Source organism: Pteropus medius, unplaced genomic scaffold (genome assembly GCF_902729225.1).
Source record: "Pteropus medius unplaced genomic scaffold, Ma_sr-lr_union100, whole genome shotgun sequence".
Taxonomy (NCBI): Eukaryota; Metazoa; Chordata; class Mammalia; order Chiroptera; family Pteropodidae; genus Pteropus; species Pteropus medius.
Genome location: NW_024349800.1, coordinates 23967080 through 23982541, shown reverse-complemented (window position 1 = coordinate 23982541; position 15462 = coordinate 23967080). Strand labels below are relative to the sequence as shown.

At 32.2% G+C, this 15462-nt stretch overlaps 1 protein-coding gene across 14 annotated transcripts in view; it reads left to right on the top strand.

Annotated features, from left to right (window-relative positions):
• Positions 1-15462, top strand: part of EHBP1 (EH domain binding protein 1) — a 308435-nt gene that overhangs the window by 255321 nt on the left and 37652 nt on the right. For 9 of the 14 annotated variants that reach the window (XM_039887026.1, XM_039887034.1, XM_039887027.1 and 6 more), the window contains 5 exons: positions 2142-2249; positions 5030-5154; positions 7515-7653; positions 7802-7908; positions 10619-10742. In XM_039887026.1, the coding sequence (XP_039742960.1) occupies positions 2142-2249; positions 5030-5154; positions 7515-7653; positions 7802-7908; positions 10619-10742 (603 nt within the window). The remainder of the gene's footprint in view (positions 1-2141; positions 2250-5029; positions 5155-7514; positions 7654-7801; positions 7909-10618; positions 10743-15462) is intronic. The other 5 variants (XM_039887033.1, XM_039887031.1, XM_039887032.1 and 2 more) reach the window with 1 other exon arrangement.

The following is a 15462-nucleotide window of genomic DNA, read 5'->3' as shown; positions in this document are numbered from 1 at the left end:
TAATCTTAATCTTTTGATTTTGCTCTGTACCTAAATTTTACTCCAATAACACCTGTCCTACATAGTATTATAGTCACTTGACTATATACCTTTAAGGTGGAATAAATGTTTTATATATATCTTGCTATCTTCTCAACATCTATCAGTGTGTTGTAAATTTCAGTTGCAGTATACAGTAGAAGTGTTTTGAATAAATGAATAAATGTCAAATTTTATGTTTTCACTCTAGGTTATCATCAGTCATAATCAATAGAGACTGGTTGACAGCAACAAAGTACTACAGTCTTAAAAACTCTTGATACTAAACTATCTCTGATACGGAGTCATATGAGGAAGTGTTCTGAATAGTTATTTGGCATTCAGAAAATATTTGTTAATTCATTTACATTTACTACAAAATTATTTAGAGAATTTTTGAGGATAATGAAGATGAAGATACTGACTTTTATGAAAGCCGTCAAATAGTTGGGCTAAGCACAGTTGATTAGAAAAGATCTCTCAACCAATTATATTTAAATAGTATAACCAAGTATAATGCCTTAGTGCCTTGAAAGCATTTAGCAACCCTTTTTCCCCTGGGGGCATTTCTCAATCTTTTTTTTCTTTGTTGTGTTTTTCTAAATGGCTTACACAGTACATGGTGAGTCTTCAATAAATAGAAACTATTATTATTAATATTAATGCTCATAGTTAGCATTTACTTAGGAAGCCCAAAATCAAGCACAAAGGTGTACAGGGAAAAGGACAAATATTAAGGATTAAGCCAAAGTTGTAGAATCTTGGAATTTCTCAGTTGTAATACTTCATTATTAATAAAAAATAAATTATAGAACAGTACGGATACTCTTCAACTCCCAGGGCTAGATAGATATTTCTCTAAAAGGTACAGATTGTCAATAATAGAATTTAAAGCTAATCTCTAATATGTAAATCAAATCATTGCTATGCCTTTTCAAATGTATAAATATCAAAATTACTTAACCAATTTTATCACCAGGATTGATTTTTTTTTTTAACTCCTTAGCACCTGGTCTTCCTAGGTGGGCTCCCATTCAAGTACTAACCAGGCCTGACCTTGCTTAGCTTCTGAGATCAGATGAGATCGAACACATTCAGGATGGCATGGCCGTAGACTATCACCAGGATTTATAAAGGAAAAAATAGTCTATGGCCATGCCACCCTGAACAAGCCCAATCTCGTCTGATCTCAGAAGCTAAGGGTCAGGCTTGTTTAGTACTTGGATGGGAGACCACCTAGGAAGAGCAGGTGCTGTAGGCGTAAAAAATAAAAATAAAAATAAAAATATAAGGGATCGTAAGCTGACAAGGTCCTTGCAATCTGTGAGGTCAACCAAAGGTTGCCTCGCTTAAAAAAATATATAAATGAAAAAATATACAATAGAAATCTTTGATGTAAAAAAAAGACTTCATTAATTAATTATGACCTAAAACATTTTAATAAGTATAAAAAAAAAGTGTAACTTTCTTATTCCTATGTATTTAATTTTAAATAATAACAGGTTTTTTCCATTTTTAAGTCTTTTGAGATGTACTGTTTTGTTTCTGAACTTTCTTTTACATAAAGGTACTGTATGTTCTACTCTCAATCTTTAAATTTATCTATAGTACTTTTTTGATAATATTCCTTTAATAGCATAAAAGCATTCAAGTCTTCATATAAATAATTTAAATATAGCTACAAGTTTTTAAAGAATGATTTTTTAAAATACGTTTGTGTCTAATAAGTGATCAAATGTGGTTTAGAAATATTATTTGATGACTTTGTTACCAAACCAACTTTATTTTTGTATGCTGTTATTAGAGATTACTAATAGAGGACTTTTTAAAATATAGGAACTCAGTGAGCTCAGTGATTCAAGGATAGAGTGTGGCAAGTAGTCAAAACCTTTGCATCTGCTTTGATGTGACAATTCATCTTTGACATATGAATGTAAAATATAAATGTTAATCTAATAGTGAAAGAGTAATTTAAAACTGATTTTTTTAACTTGCTGATCTGTGTCAGACTTGAATTTGAATAACCCATTAAAATACTGCTTTTTTCCTTAGTGTTTCAGACAAACAAAATAAAACAGAAATAATATATAATATACTAACATTATTACTACATGTTCCTACAGATGAAAATGATAATATTGAGATAGATACTAACGAGGAGATTCCTGAAGGCTTTGTTGTAAGAGGTGGAGATGAACTTACTAACTTAGAAAATGACCTTGATACTCCTGGTAATTTCAAATTATAAATATTTTGTGTCCTGCTGCATGACAAACTTTATCATTATATTTTATTGTTATCTCATCAGTGGTGATAACAAGTTATTTTTGTAGTTTTTTACATCTTGCATCCTCACAAATCTAAATCCTTTCCATCAATTTTATGTTGTTTTCTTTTAGTTTTATCGAAAATTAGCAATAAAATTGGAATAGCAAACTGTAGTTTGTGTTCTCTTATTACTAAGATTAACTTTTATATTTTATGTTATAAGATAATTTATTAGGCATTCAGTAATTGAGTCCCTTCTCAGCCTATATATTTTCGTGTGGTGTTGTAAGGTATAGATAGTACATATGGAATACTTCTAATGTAAATCTAACTCAGGGTCAAATTTTCTGACTTGGCTTAGAATTGATAGTCTTAGTTGTAATATTTTGTGCTTACTTTAAAAATTTAAATACTACTACTAATAAATTATTTTACACATACTTAATGACTGATTATAAATCAGTCATTAATGCTTATTGAATTTAATTCCATAGCAATAAAAGTCATTTGTAATCTCTCTAGATTTAAAGGTAAGGAAGTGAAGCCTCTAATATTTACTCTTTTCCTATGAGAAGCTAAAGAGAGTGAGAGCAGGTATTCTTCCCAGCCCTGACATGCCCTTGAAATTCTGAAATCATGATCCAAGAAACAATCAACCAAGATCTTCCTAACTATAGGGAGCACCCAAGAAAACCCATGCCCCCTTGTCAGTAGCTCCTTTATGGTCTAATATTAAATTATCCTTTACTAGGTAGAAGTCAGCATATTTATAATTGTGCAAGTCCCAGAGAAAGCTGATATTTAAGGAAAAATTTTAAATGTTCAACCCCAAATCAGAGCTATCTTTCTATTTAAAATGCTGTAGAACCTGTATAAGTTTAATTTTTCTTTTTGAAAAAGATTTTTATTCTTGCCTTACCCACCTTCTCACCACAACCACCACCAAAGCCTTTATCAGAAACCAAAAACATCCTTTTCCTGCTGAGGACATCCATAAGTACAGAATTGAAGCCTTAAGATTTAATTTATGGCAGTATAAAATTAATGACATTAGTAATGCATAGTTCCTGATTTTACAATAATTATGAAGACAAGAAAATCAGCCATCTTAAGTAATATGAGAATTTTCTAGTTTTAGTAATAGGAACTTTGTGAGATATTTTAAAAGTCTGTTAATATTAGGCCTAACAGATTTGACTCTTGTTCTTTTTAAAAACTCTCTTCCTACTTTATGTATGCCAAAAAAGGAAACACATCTCAGTCTTTCTGTTTTGGGAGTTAGCTAATATATTGTTTACAACTCTCAAGAATGCCAGTAAGTGTTGGCGTGTGTATAGGACAGACTTTCCAATTTAGGCTATGGTTTATTTCATGGCAAAAAGAAATAGGAATACAAACTGGAATCTGGAAGCATGTAGCATACATTATGATTTTTATCCTTGCTTTATTTTCCCCAAAATTCTTTTTTTAATATGTATATAAAAGTCATAATGTTTTAATAATAAATTGTTTAATCTTTATCTTGATTTGACCATAGTTCATCAGATATTGTTTAAAAGAGAAGCCTGCCAATATAAACTGACCAATTTGCATGAAAGTAATGATAATAGCATTTATTAAGAGTCTTATAATTAGAAAACTTATTAATCTTTATGAAAAATATCTTTCACCAAATGGTTGGCATATCTTTTACAGCCATTTTATTACAAAGTTGCTGTGAGTGAATTTAAGTAGAATTATTTGTTTCCATTTGTTTCTGAACTATTTTATTATTAAAGATTAATGTACTTGCTAAAAATAATTTGAAATTGTTTATTTTAAAAGTTTATTTTAAATTTCTATCCATATTTAACACATTCAAAAATTGATAATCTTTATTATATTTCTGCCCTCTAATTAAAAAATATTTGTAAATATATACCCTGTTTCAATGCTGGGTATATATGTACAAAGATAAACATTGAATTCTAACAGTGTATACATGACTGTCTGAGATGTTAAGAACTTATTTTAATATGGTAATATATGTATAAATTTAATATACTAGAAGAATTGAAACTGTAAAATATAATTTAGAATAAAATTTATCACTTTTAAATATCTACTTTGTAATAGCTTGTTTTATTATGTATATATAACCTATACAGTTACTTATAAATACATCAAATACAGGCTTGGGTCTTCATGTAAGCATAGCTACTTTTAACTGTATTATAACTGAGTAGTCTTTAGGTATATTAACTACATTCGTTAAAGGGACTGATTTGGGGAAAAAATACATATATGTGTTTATATATATGCAAATAATATATTTTAAGAGACTAAATCTAAATTGTTCCCAAAACAAAAAAGAAATGATAATTATGTGACATGTTAGAGATGTTAACTAATGCTATTGTGGTAATCATATCTCAGTATAGAAACATATCAAATCAACACACTGTACACCTTAAACTTATATACAATATTATGTATCAATTATATCTCAATTAAAAAATAATATAGTTAATATACCTAAAGACTATTCAGTTATACTACAGAGAGAGTGTGTGTGTGTGTGTGTGTAAAGAGTTGGGGGAGAAAGAGAGATAGTTAGTTTTGTCTGGTCTAATATACTATTTCAATACCCAAATGTCCTTTTATTTTTTAATGTAATAATATTTTTATGATATTCTCTAAATTGATAGCCTATACGTCTAAATTCATCTCACTGAGTTATTCACAGTGTTTGCGTATTTAACAGAACAAAACACTAAGCTGGTGGACTTGAAGCTGAAGAAGCTCCTAGAAGTTCAGCCACAGGTGGCAAATTCACTCTCCAGTACATCTCAGAAAACTATAACTGAGAGCGCAGAGCAAGACATTAAGGTAAATGTTGCTTAAAATATTTGACTTGGTATCTGTGTGTTCTAGTTTCCACTGGTACTTTATAATCCTAAAATCAATTTCTTACCAAATTCTTCACATTAAGATATAAACTTTTTATTAACTAGCCAATAAATTAAATATCAATATGGTAATCAATATTCATCTTTTTCAAATAAACTACTACTTTATATTAGTAAAAGTAGAAACTATTCTTGACTTCTATATGTATTTATATTTTTCTAAGAAGAATATTGCTAGAAGTCAAGCATATTTTTCTATCATCCTCAACCTTCAGCCTATTTAGATTAATGTTAATTAACACCTGAAGATGGTATGTGATAGAATATAAATTTTTAAAAACTTTCATGTGTTTTGTACCAATATAAATCTTACCTTTTATAAGATTTTAGGCAAAATGTCACGTCGTCGTTGTTGTTGTTGTTGTTATTAATTATTTTATTATTATTATTATTTGGACAACTCATATTATCCCCAATCAAGCCTTATCCTGTTTTCCTCTCATTGTATCATTAATATTTTTTTAGCTTTAGGGTACTTTTAGTCTTGTATAACTTTTCACCCACCTGCGGACTATGGGGACTGCCCTGCTGACTGAAAGGATTTCCTTCCCCTGACAGAGATGCTTTGAAGTCCCAAAACAATGACTTTCATTGCTTTTCCCGTATACTGTCGGTTTCTATAAATTGGTGATGAAAGTGTGTGGCAGCACCAGAGGACTTTTGGTCTCTATCTTTGAACAAAAGAAAGCCTGGATCAGGTCTGATTTTTTGCGTTCAATTTAGCTTTCTGCAGTGGATTTAATGCAGAATGAAGCTGGCCTAAGAATAATACAATGGATTGAAAAGGCTAACTGAATTAGTGGGTTTAGAGGAATACATTTGTAAAGTGGCAGAAGTCCCTAGTCATATAAAGGTTTCTTAAGATAGGATTTGCTAGCTAATCGCACTGATATTTTAGCATGTTGCCAGGCCTCAAAAAATTTAGCCATGTTTGTTTATTTTGATAAAGACTTAAGTTTTAGACTATTGGGAAGTTATTATAACAGTAGAATATACACTTTTCTAAACAAACAAACAGATAAAAGCCAAAATTGTTTCTGTTCTAACTATATAGCATATTATAAGCACAATACTAATAATAAATATATGACTTTTAAAAAAATAAAGTAGAGGTATTTTCATTCTTAAGATTTAATTATTTAAATAGATGAAATTGGTTTTGCTTTGCAAAAAGATCTTATGTAGTAATTGTTAAAGTTATTCCAACAAGAGGTGTGCTTAAACAGCTTGTCTTTGTATGGATCTTTTTAGTTAAGATTTTTTAAATGGTGCTTATAAAGAACATATAGAGTCCATCTGTTCTCTTGAAGCTTTCAGCATTGATTTGGGGTTTTATTTTTTTAATAAAATGCAGTTTACACGTTTATAAATGAGGCATTCTGTGTTTGTGGAAAAGGATAAACTGTTACCTTCCCTTGAGGATTCTGTATCCCAGGCCTCCTTGAGGCTAGAGAATAGGCCATTGGAGGACTCCCTCATTACCAATTGTCTCAATGCAGAGGAAGGGCAAAGTCTTGGTAGCTTTTGATAACCAGTTTCAGCATTCAGCAGGCTTAGCTATTAGTCATGCATCTTAGCCTTTCCCTATTTACTTTCAAAACACTTAATAAAAATAATAAAAGATTAGGAATAAAATGAAATATTTGTTTGGTACACAGCACCTCGGTATCTGCAGCTTCCACACACTGCAGTGGTTCAGTCTTCTGGGATATTTCTTGTTGATAGAACCATTTGAATTTGTTACCAGTATTAACATAGGAAGCTCTGGAAAAGATAATTGTAGTTTCTTTAGCTATAAAGGGCTTACTTACAAATCTGGCTTTGGAAAGTTATAGCTGATGAAATGCAGTTCAGTGGGGTAGTATTATAATCCTACCTTTTAGCCTTCATCCAGTATTAGTGGTTTATCTCAATGGGCATAAAATTAGAAACTAGTTCTTCTTGTCATACAAGTCTGTGGGGCTGGGCAGAATACTGGGGGGGAACAGACAGAGGAAACATGGCTTTTAAATGATACATATCATCAGGAGAAGACACAGGGGTTCCCAGTGTCTGATGAATCAAAGTTATTAAGAGTGATCCTCCATTTAAACTATGTCTCCCGAAGTTTTTGGTTACAGGTAACAACTTGCAGTTGAGCTATTTAGAGCGCTTTATATCCTTTTTCTTTCAAAAAGTTTCTAAATGACAGTATCTTAAATCAGTAAAAATTGTTTTAGTAATGTGTAATTTCATATATTTTAGATCAGGGCTCTTTTACCATGTTTGTTTTACTTTTAGAATGGCACAGACGATCTCCGGGCTGAGCGATTACAAAAAGCAGCAGAACGGTTTAGAAATCCCGTTGTCTTCAGCAAGGATTCTACAGTCAGAAAAACTCAACTTCAGTCTTTCAGTCAATATGTTGAGAATAGACCAGGTAGGTACACTTTTAAAAATGTTTTCCCATCTTATGATTTAACAGTATTTATCTACATATATTAAAAAGCTGATAATGTAAATTCATATTTCAATACACAAATATCAAGCTTTATAATAATTTTACATGTCTTTCTCCTTTTTTTAAGAGATAAAAAGGCAGAGATCAATACAGGAAGATACAAAGAAAGGAAATGAGGAGAAGGCAGCAATAACTGAAACTCAGAGGAAGCCATCAGAAGATGAAGTGCTTAATGTATATTAATTTTTTGTGTGGTTTCATGATTGCTGATAATTCCAAACTGTATGTGGAAATAGTGCCTTTATTTGTTAAAATGAGATGTTAGGTTTTTTAAGATGTCAATCTCCAGTGCATTCAAAGCAGAGTGAGAGGGGTGCACTGTTGAATTAGTCTGCAGTGTGGTGATAATTGTCAGATAAAAAAAAATGAATTTTTCAGAGTTCCACAGCCCCAGCTTCCTTGAGACATTTCCATCAGGGCACTTCCCATAAAGAGATTCCAGTATTGATCTACCGGGAGGATTTTAATTATTACAATAGCAGATACCGCAGAGCTGCAGTTAGAGGGAAAAGTCACATGAGACCTGCTAGAATTTCTCAGCCAACCCATTTTGTTGGCTTGGGTTAATGGGTGTTCAACCTTTCCATTATCCAGATCAGCCGTGAATTACTAGCTGAATGATGTTTGCATTAATATAATATATATGGTAATTTCTTCACTTAATTAACGGGGAGGTTCAGCTCAGTAGGGGTATGGGCTGATCATGTGTAAAATTGATTTGTGAGGGAAATATTTGATAGACCGCAGGGAGAAAGCTGCTTTTGATGGACAGCTGCAGGACAGAAGCAGGAAGAACAAGTTTTAACTTGAATTTTTGTCTGGAAGCATAGCTCTCTTTAATGGTGCTACTTTTTTTTTTTATTTTCTACATTTTGTATAAATATTTTCATTCTTATTACTGTTAAAATAGTCTTTGTTGGATTTTAAAATCCTTGTAAATGCACCAAGAGTTACAAACTACATGTTAGGGCCCTAAAACTTCTCATTTTTAAGTCTTATTAGTACAGAGAACAGTTCATTGGTATATCCTAGCGAAATATTAGGTATAATTTTCAAGTTGCAGAATACCTGAGTATACTATATGCTGATACTAAAGCAATCTGATTATAAACTTTGTTACTATTTTTAACTGAATCAATCAGTAAAAGCAATGAAGTTTTATGTGTTGTCTATCACTTCTGCTTTCTTATATCTTTGTTACCTATATTGTCTTTGCAAACCATTCAGTTTGTTTTGTCCCTCTTGGATGGGAATGAGAAAAGAAGAGAGCTTTTTGACAATGCTCTGCCGTTTGGCAGATAAGTACAAAAACCATTCACTAGATTATTCCAGATTTTAAAGTTACCACTAGCATTTCTTCTGTTGTTATAATTTTTCTGTTATATTACATATTGAGATGGGAGAATGTTTATTTTGTGAATATTTAAAAAATACAGTGACTTCATGGATCAAACTATTCTGAGAAATTTTATGTACTGCATGAAACAGAGCACTATTATCAGTTTTATAATTTCTTAAGATACTTCAACTTTAAGTTTGTCAACTACCATAATCAATTTAATAATAAGCTGGTATAAATTGAGTTAATGTGTGAGTACAAATTATTTACTATTTCCAAAGATATATGTTACACGTATGGTTAGACTTGTTTATTGAGCATGAGAATTCCAAAATATGCTCATAAATAACATATTTCTTGATTTTGTTTCTTGTTAAGGAGTACTGACAGATAATTCCTGTCGGCTTCTTAGAGATTAATAGGCTTCTAGATAGGGAATGGATTTGACAGAAGAGGATTGTTCACATTTACTTCTCTGAATAAATAATGTTCTAAGTGCTGATGGCAGTAATGGTGGTGGTGAGAGTAATCACTTAAGTAGTTCTTCAGTATTTTTCAGCTACTTAGGGAACATAACCCTAGAAATGTCACAAAATAAACAGGTATTCCAAAGGGAGCTATAATTAATCCGTTTGTAACTAGACCATAGATAATAACTCTGCCTCCAATGATTTAAATTTGTAATATGAAAATAAGAATTAAGGCTATACTGGTACATTACAACAGAACTGCTACTCAAAATAAAACTACTAAGGAGAATTTTTTTTTAACTTGAATGGTTGTAAAAAGTAAAATTTCAAGTTGAAATCCAAATTTGGTTAAATGCAGGATTAACTAAATCAGCATACTAGTTGCCTTAGATCCTATGTAGCAAGGTTTGAAACCACCTGTCAAGTTAGAATTCACAGCTACAATAATTAGTAATACATCAACAGAATGACATGTTAAACTACAGGAGCCAGCTGGAGGGAAAACTGGAGATATTAGAAACTTCTCTTTAACCATTTTTAAAAAGCATTTTAAGTAGTGTAGTCACAATGAAAACAAGAAACTCGTCTTTAATTTTGTATATTTTGTAAAAAAATCTGTCTGATTTTTCAGGATAGATACTTTAAGAATCAATTCCTTGATTCATAAAATTTCATTTTTGTATATTATACTTTTGAGTTAAAGATGTCATTTGTGTTTGTTTTGACAGTCACCAAGGGGAACACTGTCTTCCGTCCTTGTCCGTGTTTAAATTACTGACTCAACTCTAAGGAGAATTTTTTCTAATTTAGTGTTAACTTTTTAAATCTGGTAAATCTGGGTGTTAAATTATAAACGTAATACTGAACAGCTGAGATTTTCTCCATTTACAAAAGTTTTGCTATACATAATACATATGAAAATTCTTTGAATCACAGGGAGTGGCTTTTTGGTACTAAGGGTGATACTAAGGGTATATTTGGTTCTCTAGGTAAGTGCTTTACTAAGTGTTTGTAGAAAGGAAAAATGCAACTTACAAGTGATTTATTTTTCCTTTCTGTTTGTTCTCGTTAACAGAAAGGGTTCAAAGACACCAGTCAGTATGTTGTAGGAGAATTGGCAGCACTAGAGAATGAGCAAAAGCAAATTGACACCCGTGCCGCGCTGGTGGAGAAGCGCCTTCGCTATCTCATGGACACAGGTACGGTGCCCAATTACACTGTAAACAGTTTTGGCAAATTGAGCGTTCACAAACTCTTATAGAGTTTTGGAAGTGTGAATCTTTGAAGCCTGAATGTTCAGCAGAACTGCCTTGAAAATAAAAAGGCTGCGATTTGCAGCCACCTCTCTGGGCCCTGGTGATAAGAGTGCCTTCATGGGAAGTGATAACTCGCCCTGATACCGTGTGAGCCAGCACTATTGAACAGTGTGCTCATCCATGCAGAGTTGGAATACACATCTGTGCCTCATTGATATGCCACTGCTTAAAAAAAAAGTAAGATCTTCACTGTTCTACTGATTCATTGGGAAAAAAAAAAGATTTGGCCAGCTAAAGCCATGTACTGCATGAAACAGAGCACTATGCATAGGGGACGGCTCCATGGACTAGATCACTGAAATTTGAGAATACTATCTGGTTACTGATGCTACACAATTTTTTTTTTTTTCATGAGAACAGGTTTTTAAAAGTCTGTAATACTTTGCGTCACAGTTGCATTTGAAAAAATTAAGGTACATAGAAAGGTTTGTAAAAATGGGTAGGGCAGCGAGTTAGCGCCTAACCAAAGAGTAGATTGGTATTTAATGCTGATTGCCAGTAGATTGAATAGATCTGGGTGCACAATAAGCCATTGAAAATAAACAGTATGTATGTTTACACACACACATTTCTTTAAAATGCCGCTTCTACAAAAGGAGTAAATTCAAATTATACCAAATTAAAAGTAAATTATATTTAAAATTATATTTTAAATTCAAAAGAAATAAATTCAAATTATACCAAATTAAAAGTAAATTATATTTTTAAAAAATATCAAAATAGAGAAGAGTAGAAAATCCATTCCTTTAATCAAGTTAATTGCCTAAGTTTTATGGCAATGTTAAAGTAGATTAATAAAGCAGTAAAGTAGATTATTAAATTAGTTGTAGTAGGTTAGGATTAGAGAGCTTTCCTGAAGTTTTGCCAAAAATACGTTTACAATGAAAGAACTCCAAAAAAAAAAATGGGACTTTTAAAAATGCCTGAACTAGTGAAATCAGAACATATTGGAACAGGGAAAGACTTTTGGCTTTATCTGGCCCATTGAGTTTCAAACTGTGTCCTGTGGAGTCCTAAAACTTCTTCAGAGGCACTTTAGGGCTGCTAAGACAATAAGGGAGCAGAAAGCAGACAAGTGTCGGATTTTTTACTTTACTCAAACAGAATAGCTCTGAGATATTTATTTGAAATAGCGGGCTTTTTGGAAGAGTTCATTTAAAGAAAAGTTTCTACTGCTTATAATTTAAAAGTAAAAAAAAAAAATTTTTTTTTAAATTTTTTGAAAACATTACTACCTAACCTTCTCATAGTACAGAAGTGACAGAAGCATAGGAGAAGCTGAACAACCTTGGACTAGAATTCAGGTCATCAAAACCCTATCTTACAGGATCTTTCCTGCTACACCAGATTACCTAGAACACATTTGTCATTGCCCTAACAAATTACATGGCATGCTCAGTCTTATACATTTGTTTGGATTCAACAGGTATTCCATAAACCGATATATTGTTTCACATTTGCATGTTTTCCCTTGGTTTCTAAGGAATTTTGAAAATACTAGTTATGTTAGTGATATAAAAAATGTAAATACTAGGTAACATAATTTCTGTAATACATTTAAAATTATTGTCTTTAAATATTTTAAAGAAACTAATTTTTTAACAAATTCTTTCAAGTGGACCACCTTTCCTCTTTGTGTTGGATAAAGTAGATGTTACTATACAAGAAGCCTTCTGCCACAGAGAAAAAGCTAGAAATTCTAATTTCTTCTCTTCATTCACACTTGGAACCCGATATATTGAGGATTCTAACCAAAATAGACTCAAGTTCTCCTCCCCACCTCATATTTTACCAGTGAAGCTTTGAAACGGCCCCATTCCAACTATGGATCATTCAGAATCTAAAAGACAGTCATGGAGTAAAGATTGATTCTAGAATCCCTTCAGAGTTTTATATTCCTTACTATGCAGGACAGATCTCATCTAGACTGGGTTTGCTACTGGAGATTTAGATTAAAATTGACTTAGTTCCCCAACTCGATAAGTTCCGAGAGTCACTCTGAACTGGATTGAACCTCTTCCAGCCCAAATAATGGTTTCCTAAGATGCGCCTAAAACCAAGTTAGTGTAGTAAGATATAAGAAGTTAAAAAGGAAAAGCATGTGCTCATCCCCTCCTTTTGAGGGTTCCAATAGTTCCAACTTTTTATTTGCTATAGTAGTTAGTACCTTTTCTCTGGTATGTTAGAATTTTCTATGTACTTTCTGAATCTTAGCCTTAGAATTAAATAGAGCAGATAGTATCCATATTCCTCTTTTTTTTGTTTTTTTACAGTAGAAAAGAAAAGTTTCATTAGAAGGGAAAGTACATTTCCAGATGTGGAAGTGGGCCTGAGCAAGAGAATAGTGGCTCAAAAGGCCAGTATCCATATTCTTTACATAACCAAACTGAGGCTCAGATAGGCAACTCATTTAAGATGTCCTAATTAGTAATGGCTGAATTAGGGCTTGAACCTGAGTTTTAGATTTTCTAGCTCTTGAGTCAGCCCTCTTTCCCATCTTATCTTCTTTATAGAACAAATATACTTTACCTGCTATTTCAGTTTCTGTATACTTGTAGATGCTGACTATATACAATTTTGATTGATTTGAAATTCACATATAAATTAACCATTTAAAGTATACAATTCAGCAACATGTAGTATATTCATAGTGTTGTACAATCACTACCACTATTTCCAGTGTTTTTCATCACCTTAAACAGGAACTCTGTACTTGTAAGTGCAATCTAACAATAGTTGTCCTTTTGTGTCTGGCTTTTTTCACTTAACATGTTTTTAAGGTTCATCTATGCTATAACATGTACCACTACTTCATTCCTTTTTATGATTGAATCATGTTCCATTGTATGTATTTACCACATTTTATTCATTCATTCATCCATTGAGGGACATTTGGGTTGTTTTCATCTTCTGGCTACTATGAACATTTGTGTACAAACATCTCTTTGAATCCCTGTTTTCAGTTCTTTGGGGTATATCCCTAGAGTTGGAATTGCTAGCTCATAAATTCTTTAACTTTTTGAGGAACTATACTCAATTTTAAATGGGTTGAAGTATATTTAGAAGGTGATTTTGTGGAATTGAGAATACATCCCCCACCCCTGCCAAAAAAAAAAGCATTCTTATAAGCATCCACAGCCTTGACAAACCCACAAAAACCTATTTATTTAAAATATAACTAAATGAAGATGAATAGTTTTCCTAGATTTGAGTCCTTGGTTCTCAGAGCTTGAGCAGCTCTGGATTTTAAGCACCAGCCCCTTTGACATTGAGGCTCTGGCACCCTGAGGGGTTGGTGGTAGAGCCTGGATGGTGGCGTACACTGCTGGGGATTTCTCCTGGTATGTTGGAGAAGGCTCTAGCAAGAAAAGAGCGAAGGAATGTAAGAAAGAGTTTCAGTGGGCCCTACAGCCAGATGTGCCAGAAATGAAAACGGCAGTGGAGGAGGAGAGGCCCAAGGGGTCTCAACATCCATTTTGGGTAAGGGCATCTGTGGCAGAGACAGAGCAGTGTGGGGATTTTTACTTCCCAAATTGAGTAATCTTAAATCAATGATAGTCTGAATACTAAATAATAGTACTGTGTGAGTGAATGAGTGTGTGTGTGTGTGTGTGTGTGTGTGTGTGTGTGTGTGTGTGGCGTGTGTGTGTCTGTATTTTCTGCCATCCCACCTTAGGGTCTGTAGAATCCTTATGCAAATACTAGATAACTTTTTCCATCAGCTAGTAATGTTTTTTGTTTTGTTTGTTTTGTTTTTATTTGTTTGGTAATTGTTACAGAGAACAAATTTTACATTTCTAGCTCCTAAAGTTTGTAATGGTTACTTCTTTGGGAACAGTAAAACTTATTAGGAACATTTATGTGTTCTAAGCTACTATTTTGTATGTAAGTATGGCGCTAATGAATCCATACCAGCAATGTTGTAATCCTTGAAAAAATAGAGTTTAGAATAGAAATGTTAATCGGCCCTATTACTGAAGTGATGCAGACAGTGTTACTGTAATGAGTGGTGTTCATTTTCCATTCCCAATCTGTTTGCATTTGATGGTTATCAAACTTTCTTACCATAGAATTGTAGTGTTTTAAACTAATAATTCTTTTTTTTAAAGTGACAATATTTTATTTACATTTTGAATGTAAAAATTAAACATTTGTGGGGGTTTATAATAAAATTGCACCTTACAACTTATAACCTTTAGGCATAGAATAAAATGATCATGATAAGCTCTTTAAGTCCATGGGCCAAAAATACTAATTCTATAGCTTTTTTGTAGACTATCCACTACAAAAACATAACAGAGCATTTAAAAATATTAACTATATCTTGGGAAAATAAGAATTAAAAGAAATAACTTTTCTACACATTCCTCAGAATGTTTCTTTATTTGTTCATTTGAGGAACAAAGTGTAGTTTTAAAGCAGGGAATTGGGTCCACAAATAAAATTTTTGAGTTGTAAAGATGACAATAATGGTCAATATTTATTGCATATTTATTATGTGTCTGGCTCCATGGAAAATGATTTACATATGTCATTTCCTTGTTTCTCATAATGGCCCTATGAGATAGGTTCTATTAATAATCAGGACTATTAATAATCACCT